Source organism: Haliotis asinina, chromosome 1 (assembly GCF_037392515.1).
Source record: "Haliotis asinina isolate JCU_RB_2024 chromosome 1, JCU_Hal_asi_v2, whole genome shotgun sequence".
NCBI lineage: Eukaryota > Metazoa > Mollusca > Gastropoda > Lepetellida > Haliotidae > Haliotis > Haliotis asinina.
This window is the reverse complement of record NC_090280.1, coordinates 19,766,440-19,776,456: the sequence shown is the minus strand read 5'-3', so window position 1 is coordinate 19,776,456 and position 10,017 is coordinate 19,766,440. Positions and strand designations below refer to the sequence as shown.

The 10,017-nt window shown below is 40.6% G+C and overlaps 1 protein-coding gene across 1 annotated transcript; it reads left to right on the top strand.

Moving 5' to 3' along the window:
* Positions 1-6,967: 6,967 nt before the first annotated feature.
* LOC137272666 (conodipine-P3-like) lies at positions 6,968-9,858 on the top strand. Its single transcript, XM_067805049.1, has 2 exons — positions 6,968-7,141; positions 9,566-9,858. The coding sequence occupies exons 1-2, from the start codon at positions 6,971-6,973 to the stop codon at positions 9,806-9,808; spliced, it is 414 nt and encodes a 137-aa protein (XP_067661150.1). The 5' UTR covers positions 6,968-6,970; the 3' UTR covers positions 9,809-9,858.
* The last annotated feature ends 159 nt before the right edge of the window (positions 9,859-10,017 follow it).

Here is a 10,017-nt window from a genome sequence, read left to right as displayed (position 1 = left end):
TTATTGAGAGAAATGAATAATTTAACTTAGACGTGTGGTATGATATAGTGCCTTTAAAACATTCTCTTTTGAGTTGATAGACCCTTCCCTCATAACTATACCTAGATATTTAGTGCCTTTAAATCATTACCTTTAGAGTTGATAGACCCTTCCCTCATAACTATACCTAGATATTCACCGAAAGCTTCCATGAGGAAAACATATTAACGATTATTTCACACTGATTACTGACAGCATATCTGAAACAATTAAAGCATCAAAGGGTTTGTAGCAATAATGTCTTAACGATTTTTGTCAAAGCCACCCGTGAAGATCCGGAGTGGCGAGTGAGTGAGTTTAGATTTACGCCGCACTCAGCAATATATCAGCTATATGACGGCGATCTATTAATAATCGAGTGATCAACCAGTGATCAACATCATGAGGATGATATTGCTGGAATGTTGCTGAAAGCGGCGTAAAGTGAATTCACTCACTCACTCACTCACTCACTCAGACGTAGGTTATTATATCCGTGACCTTCACTAAGTCAAAGAAGTAACGTTCAGGGAACATACCTGAAGGACACGATCAACTTTTAAAGACTGAATATTATGTCTCACCCATGTCGTCGAAACCGATCCTTCTGCTTTATCTCCGGTATGACACTTTTACCAACAGTACTCTGAACCCAACGCCCTTGACAGGAAATTTGATTTAACTATAATTTTAGTTTAAGACCCTCTCCAGTCTTGAATGATTTTGTATATTTCATCGTAGATGTATGTTAAAAAATGATACAAACTTCAATTCACAAGTCTATCCATTACCAGTGACATTGGCAATGTGTTTTTAATCAAACCAGTGACAATGTATAGTGAATTACAGCATCAGGAATGCAGGACATTGTGGATTACAGAGATATGAAGGTCTGTTCTTTAACACCATACTAAGCAATATTCCAACTTTAATACAGCGGTAGACATATTTCTACCAGTCGATCTCACTACCTCTATCACGATCCAAATAATACATATGGCTTGCCTGGTCACAAGTAAGGCATGTGCGAAGACTTGTTTTGGGTGGTGTTTTATCAAAACTGGGACATTTATCATTGCCAGAATTTAAGTGACACACTTACAATACCTTGTGTGCGCTAGCACCAGGAAATATTCCTTTAGTCGCCTCCAGTGACAAACATGTAATACTTTGGACAAACATGTGATACCCTGGACCTATCTCGGAACTCTAGCCGCATGATATAGTAAAAATGCCAGAGCAGATATGTATTACTTTCATATGATCTATGTGAGACGCCCTGATTACAGTATGTCCAGAAATGAGGCCCTCGTGATGTGACAGATATTTGAGCGACCATGTCAAGGTGTGGTTGGCCACCTTGCTTTTCCCACTACCTCTGGCGTTATAAAGAAGCGCAAAGAGTCACACCTGCGCTCTTTGCATTAACAGGTAGGTATATTTTTGTGTTCGCTGGTTATCTTCATTTTGAGCGCCTTAGAGCAACTAGTTTTTGGAAGCAGATGCTATACTGAATCATTATCATTTTGTACTATAGTATGCTAGGTACCTCTTTATTTCAGTTCACTCAGCAGGAAAATGGGTACCCGGTGGGATAGATCATGTGACAATATTTGATCATCTAGTGTATCACAGGCAGCTTGGGTTGTCTCTGGTATTAATCATCTTCGCAATGAGCATACTGTATGGGGGCAATACACATGCATTGATGCTTTTCACTGTCATTCACTGTTCGAGTACTCAATTGAATTGCAGCTTAATATGAAACTGTGTTATGACACCTGCAGAAAGTGGTTTAGAGTATAGGCATTTGGTGATCTGGTCAAACCCATTCCTCGACGGTTAGGGACAGCCTGACTCCGCTACAGGCGACCTTAAGTTCGTCCACCACTAACGCCACGTCGCAGGCACACTCGTTTGGGATAGGGTAGACATCATGGCCGCTGGAATCAACGTCAATCGTATCGCGAATTCTTCACAGATGAAAGCAGATTCAGTATGTTCTAATCACAGATGCAATTGTGGCCACGCATAACCTATTTGGCGGGGGTCGGTCTGGTTTGGACCTACTGGCCCTTCCCTTCTCTGCTGCACGGTAATCTTACCTGACAACGTCATCGGAACCGGATTCTGGCTAATGTAGCAGTACCATGTGTAACGCCTGCCAACACATTGAACTTAAAGATGACCTCTTTGTTGTTTAGTAACTGAGAAACCTTTCTTTGCATGTGCTGTATATCATTTGACCCTTTATTGATGACGCCGAGTATATTTCACAATCATTGCAATAGTTCAAAACAGTGTTTTTATGAAAGTACAAAGTTGGTTCAGCGACAGATTTGATCAAATCTTTATATCACAATTGCGGCAGAGTGATGTTTTAGAAAAGTACATGGCCAAGTCAAATCAATTTCCATATTGAAAATATAAAAAAAAGCATCAGTAATGAATCATTTCATGTGCAGTAAATATTAAACTATTACACTACGGGTAAATCAGACAATATTATCGGTAAATATTGCTGACTTGGCGGCCATATTGAAAATCATATTCAGAGCTTTTCAGTTTGAGATTTTTCCAGAACGAAATGAACCCATATTACACAAGAGTACTCAAAGGAAGCTGAGTAAAAACGAAGACTATAACTCTGTGCTTCTACACTGAATGCCGTCCAACAAATCAGTAATTTTAATCTTCAGACTTATACGATGAAGACCATCGTCCCTCTGGTAGCAGTATTTGCTGCGGTACTCACAGAAGTCACGTCACAGAGCTGTGCTTCCCATTCAAACGGATGCAGCATTCCCTTTAACTTACCGTACTTCTTTAAAAGCCGCTTCACGCCCAGCTGTGACAAGCACGATGTTTGTTATCAGTGTGTAAGTAGTTATATCATTATCCATCTTAAGGACCTTTGGTAGTAAGGCTATTTGTAACATATCTGGTAACTGGTCCTTGGTAACGACAATCATCAAACCTAAGCATTAAGTAAATCTTATGTCCCGTCTATCTCCAGGCTACCTATTTCGGAAGAACCCAAAACGACTGTGACAGGATGTTGTACAACGAGGCAAACAGGGTATGCTCTTCAATGAGGAAACGCTTCATCCTAAGCACTCTGACTGCAGCAGAGAAGGAGTTTTGCAAGGCCATATCACTCAGTTATTACGCGGCTGTCCATCAGTTTGGATCTTCCCACTTTCCAGCAAGATCGTCCAGTTGGTGTTCACAGTCCTGGGTTAGGAGTTGTATGCCCTAAAGTCAGTTTTTCAATACGTCTTCTTGGGGCGTATACTCAAATGTAAATGTATACTCGAATGTAAATACCGTGATGATTAAATTTGGTGTTGTCATTGGGTTTTTTGTTTTGTTTTGTTTTGTTTTATTCAATGCCGCACTGAGCCATAATCCAGCGATGTGAATAATTGAGTCAGGCGACATTACCTGTAACTCTGCTTGGTGTTACGTCGCTTTTAGCAATATTCTAGCAATATCACGGCGGGTGACACCAGAAACGCATCCAGTGGTTGATATCATGAACATGAATAACGCACTAAGGATACGAGGACATGTGCAAACCGAGTCAGCAAACCTGAGCATCTGATCTCAGCAAGTATGAGTTGCCATGTGTCCTAACCGGGATCTTCATTCTCATTCAACGTCTTAATTGTCTGCTTCGTTGTATTGCAATTCATCTGTGACAAGGAAATTATGACCCACGCATTACCAACGATTTGTTATTTAGAATACGAAGTTAAGAAAGCTGTGCAGCTGTAAAACTCTCACAACCAAGTCCTGCTCTGACCATGTATTAGAGATAGGCCGCTATGACTCCTTGTTTTGACCTCACTCACTAATGTAAATCTCTAATCTCTCATTTTGAAACAAGATTTCACTCTGTATGTGTGTCACACGTGGTGTACTTTGACAGATAGCTACTGTCTGTCTCTAGGGGAAGTAGTTTGACCAGGCGATCTATAATGTTAGTTTTGGTTACCGTTCTATTTCCGTTTCAAAAAGTGGATATCCCCTATCGTCACCACGGTAAAACGGTACGCCAAACTAGCTTTAACATTTCCATGTCACTATTTTTTACATTACTGCATCTTGCTTTTTGTTGCATGATATTTTGCTTAGAGGCAAACAAAGTGACAGAACTCTATTGCCATTAATAGATATTATGGAAGAAAACATGACCACAATTTCCACACGTTCAATATACAACTGGCATTCAAAATATTCTGAATCGATGTTCAAGTGTAAACGTTTAGAATTAATAAAACTGAAACCAAACGGTGCTGTCGACAAGGAGATCCTTTTTCACCCTGTTTATTTTAGCTGATCTGCAACTATTTGATATTTTAAATATCGCTCTCAATTAGTAGAATTAAGTCAAAAGAGGTTGAAATTTGCGTCATGATACTTTTGAACATACTTTCATTCATTTACAACCTCCAAAACATTACTTCTGGAGGAAATTAAGCATTCGCGCCCATGGCTTGGTCCGACTTTAAATTTTGAGTTTTCGAAAAGTTTTTTTTTTTCATCCTTTCATCCTTCATCTCTTGAGAGAGTGGCCACAGTGCGGAGAGTTTCTGGACTTTTGTGAGTCCAGAGTTAAATTGCAACGTGTTCTACGCATTATGACGAAGAGAAATGCCTATAACAGTGGGATCACCATAAATACCACATTCAACACGTACGTAAGGGGATTATTCCGACAATATTGCATTATTCCTTGTTGTATTTGATAAAGCAAATGAATACATTGTACACCATTGCCAAACTGACGAGACTAAAAATCAATATTGATATTAAACAAAAGGAAGACTTAGTATTAATACGGTCAATGGCAACACGTCAACTACACCTAAATCCAGACTTAAATGTTCATTATCACAACATACATTTGAGGTATCGGGACTCGCTCTTAAGTCAAATTCAACAGGTGTTTCAATGAGAAGGCGAACTGAAACAATTAAAAGCGTTCTTTGAAATTGGATCAAACGAAATGACACCGAAAAGCTATCAGATGGTGTTCTTTGCTCTGCACGTAGGAATAGGTTTGAAAATGCACCACCACCGCTCATGCAATGTCTCACCTACATGGTGACCTTCCATTATTAATCTACAAGTGAATGCATGCAATCACGTTTTAATAACATGCTACAATCATTTGAGTAGTAATATAAGTAGTTAAATTTATAACAAAAATGTAAAAGAATTACACGAAGATAATAGTGTTACAACACAATTATAATCGCGGTCTAACCGTGGCATACGACAGTTTAGACATAACTGAATAACATATGTCTGACACACCATAATAAATCGTCACAGTGGACATTCACACAATATCTACAGTGTACATAGTGATAAAATATACGTGAGTGAGTGAGTTTAGTTTTAGCAATAGCACGGCGCGAGACACAAGAAATAGGGTTCACACACTGTACCCACGTGGAGAATTGAACCCGACTCCTCGGCGCGACAGGCGAACGCTTTAGCCACTTGGCTACCAAATCTCTCCCAGAATTAAGTCTTTCTGAACAGCGTTGTATGGGGATATCTGAGAATGAGACCAAAGTATAAGATGTTCCACATAAACCTGAATATTTTACCTATCACAGATAATCGCCCAGACTCATTAAATGGATATCGTTGGCACGCAGAGGGAGTGTGGACTCAGCTTAGTACCGGAAGCAGACTTACAGGCCCTACAACATCTCATATCGCCCAATGCGATAACCCCATATTCTTCATCCTAGCGGGATTCAACATTCAGAGGAAGTTTACACAGTGTTCATGTTAATACCATTTCAGCAGCATCCGGCCCGTTATGTAACTTTCGATTATTATGTTTTGGAAGGTATCCCGAATTACGTTTTGGGGCGGATGACGTCGCAATAAAAGCAACTGCCCGCGTGAATTTGCTTAAAACTATTATCGTGTAGTGTTTGAGTGGATTGTGATACGTGTAACTGTAAGTATTGAGACTGTTGTTGCATCTGTCGCTCATCAGTATGTTTCTGCGATGCGTTTCGTTCAAGGAATTTGGTCACGTGAGGTACTGTCTTCATTTGCTGATGAAAGACAAGAAATAGAACATCAATCCATAGTAGTACATAAGTGCACAGTGTCTGCACACGACAATGCTAAGGTGTGTTTGACCACGTTGCCTTTCCCACTGCCTTTATCTGCAGCATTATAAGACAGACTAGCAGAAACCAAATGCACCTGCACTTAATTACAGGTAAGCAAAGAATTATATATGTAGAGATATTTGATATGCAATTTCTATAGCGCCATTCCATGTCACAGGCATATGCTCGAAGCTCTTCCTGAGCTCAAGTTGGATCCGTCATACAGAAGGCAAGTACAAATGATTGGACGTCACTTGTAGCGGAGAAATAGATGAGTCTTGAGTTTGGAATGTACTTAGGGAAGGAGATGATAATAAGAGAGAGGGTGCTGCTTATGAAAAGGTTCTTGAGCCAAATGATTTTAGATTATAGCTCGGGACAGAAAGTAACAGTTGTGATGAGCGTAGAGTTCTTTCTGGAGAGCAGTGATTCAGAAGGTTTTGAAGGTAGGAGGTCCTGAGTTGTAGAGCCAGATGAGGCAGAGAATCGTGAAGTCGAATCCTTTGACGAACACGTATCATTACATACACTCCGAAGATAATGCTAAAAGCGGCCTGAAACTAGATTCACTCATTGAAAATGATAAAACATTATATTTTGAAAGCCCATCGTATATGTTTAATATGGCCAATATAGTAGTCGTTTGTGAAAATCGATTTCCAAGCTCCTCTGCTACAAATTCAGTGTTATGAATACACGTTACGGGGCAGCACTAACAGAAAAGTTAGTGAATACGAAGAATCTGCTTCCGTGAATTTTCATTAATGATTTTCACTAAAGTCAGTGATGTTAATTTTCAGGCTTACACAATGAAGGCCATTATCCCCCTGGTAGCAGTAATTGCTGCGGTACTCACGGAAGTGACGTCACAAAGATGTGCCTCCCATTCAAACGGATGCAGCATTCCATTTGACCTGCCATACTTCTTCAAGAACCGCTTCACGCCCAGCTGTGACAAGCACGATGTCTGCTATTCATGTGTGAGTCCGGAATTTAATGATATTTATCCATTTTAAATGAATAGGGTTTGTTGTGATATATATCAGTCTCGGCGAACTCCGCCTAGCAGACATGTGGAGAATGAGTGGCTCATCTTAGTACAGTAACTAATGCTGCTATGTTATCTCTTCATTCATTAATTGGTAACCGCGTTAACACTAATAAACGTGTGTATTGTCATGTCGTTGTCTTTAAGCGTGCATTTGACTCGGTAGGCAGGTATAAGTTATGGTACAAATTTTCAAAGTTAGGTGTAAATGGAAAACTGATGTCAGTTATGTCGTGTGATCGTATGTTAGCGTTAGCGGCTACAGTAGTGAATGCTTAAAGAATAATTCGGGTCTAATATAAAGCGAAGTTTTGTCTCCACTTCTATTTTCCTTATATCTAAGTGATTGTGAGACTTCCTTATTAGAAGTTAGCTGTATTCCTTACAAATGTAAAGCAGTAAGTATTTTTTCTGTTAATGTTAGATTCGTTGTTGAATTATTCTACTGAATGGGGACTTGAAGTTAACACCTCTAAGACAAAAAATAGTCGTTTATAGAAAAGGTGTTAAAGGTCGGTTAACGGAAAACTGATGTTATAATTGTATAGTTGAAGTTGTTGATACTATTACATATTTGAATACTTGGACACCAGCAATGAGCTTCACACATTGTACGCATGTAGGAAATCGAACCCTGATCTTCAGCGTGACGAGCGAACACTTTAACCACTAGGCTATCCAAGTACCCCTATTACACGCGGAAACCAGCTCACAGAGACCTATTTATCGATCTTCATACCTACTTCTGTATGACAACCAGCACAGTTCCACCTATTCATGTACGTAAAAACGACATTTTCGTGCCTACCACTGTACAGCAACGAACTCCATAGCTACGTCTGTACAGACACCCGACACAGTTATCTGAGTCTGTGGGGTAGAAGAGTAGTTAAAACATTCACTCGTTACGCAGGAGATCCGGGTTCGATTTCCCACATGCGTACAATGTGTGAAGCCCGTACCTGGTGTCCTCCGACATGATGTTCACACCTACCATACCGCAACACATTTATATCTACCTGTCTTCAGCAACCCATGCTTGCCACAAACGGCGACTTTGCTTGTCGTAAAAGGCGACTGACGGGATCGGGTGGTCAGGTTCGCTGACACACGTCATCGGTTCCCATTTGCGCAGATCGATGCTCCTGCTGTTGATCATTGGTTTGTCTGGTCCAGATTCGATTATTTACAGACCACTGCCATATAGCTGGAATATAACTAAGTGTGCGGTAAAACTACACTCACGCACTCTCAACAATACATGGCATTCCCGAACATGAGTGTCATTAACCAATTCAAACAATGACCTACTTTTCGGGCCATCCGAATTTTTTCGTGTTAAAGTGAAAATAGACACCACACACAACACTGAATTCCAATTTCTTGTTTCATAAAAAAAATGGTATTTATAAGTGAATGTTAATTTTAAACGAATTTCTATTTCTATAATTTATGGTGAGGTGTAGGCAGCATACCTTAACTTAGACATCACAAACTGCCCCTGGGACACAATGCATCCGGCTCATTGGTTACACCTGTAGTGTTTTTGCGCGTATTCAGTGTAGTTCTGTAACGCACAAGGAGAATGATATATCAGTTCCGTACCAGACCGCCAAACACTTCTCGCCTCGTTTGAGATTTAAACGAGATCCAGGTTTTTGTTTCTCAGAGCTCGCTGTACGACAGAGCTCGCTGTACGACAGAGAACTTTGAGTTTACACGGATTTGAAGGATTGTTGTTGCAATATACAAGTGCTTAGATGCATCAAATCACACTGATGAATATGTATGTATCCAGTCAAATTAATGAGTCTAAAAATTCTGGACTGTTTATTGCACTAACGTGCGCTGTAGGACGGAACCCAGTCAGCAGGAAACGAGACTGTTGTGTAATCAATGTTTTGACTTGTTTCTGTCAGTATAAGAAACCGACATATGTAATTATTACTTTTCGTGCGTTTGCACTACAACCGACGCCGTTTTCTCGTGCACTTCTTCGCGCGACCCTTAAGCAGGTAAAAGTGTGACTATTGTCGACACGACTATCGACTCTTATCATCATCTACAGATATCACATACACTAATATCAGCAGAACTCGCCACACATAAACCTATTCCATAGTGACCAACAACACGTGTGTGTGTGTGTGCGTGTGTGTCCTCTCTCTCTCTCTCTCTCTCTGTGTGTGTGTGTGTGTGTGTGTGTGTATGTTGCGCGCCCTTAGTATGCATGTGTACACATACATGTATTCGCACACATGTACAGCTGTCGATGTATAAATCGGCAGTAACCCAACCCAAACACATACATTCAAGTTGAGTCCATGAGATGCTAAGGTCGTACTTCATTCCACAGGCTGTCCACTACGGACAAACTAAGGAGGACTGTGACAAGATGCTCTTCAATGACGCAAATAGGGTATGCTCATCTATGAAAAAACGCTTCATCGCCAACACCCTGAGTGCCGCTCAGACAAGTTTCTGCAAAGCCATATCACTCAGCTACTACCAAGCTACCAAACATTTCGGCGAATCCCACTTTTCAACAAACTCTGAGAGCTGGTGCTCCGAGTCTTGGGTGAAAAGCTGTATGCCTTGACGTCCTCGTGTAAACCATTGTTAATAAATACTAAGTTGGTACACTGATGAGCATGATGTCTGTTATCTGACGCGTGTGTCTCCGTGTGTTTTTCCCTCCTGCGGGGCGATAGCCTTGTGGATAAAGTGTTCGCTGGTCACGCTGAACAAAAGCGGTACAATGTGTGAAACCCATTTCTGGTGGTACCCATTGCTAAAATCGGTACAGTG

Coding starts and splice junctions, on each gene's coding strand:
- LOC137272666 (XM_067805049.1), top strand. CDS start 6,971: ATGAAGGCCATTATCCCCCTGGTAGCAGTAATTGCTGCGGTACTCACG. Junction 7,142..9,565: donor ACGATGTCTGCTATTCATGT/GTGAGTCCGGAA, acceptor TTCATTCCACAG/GCTGTCCACTACGGACAAAC.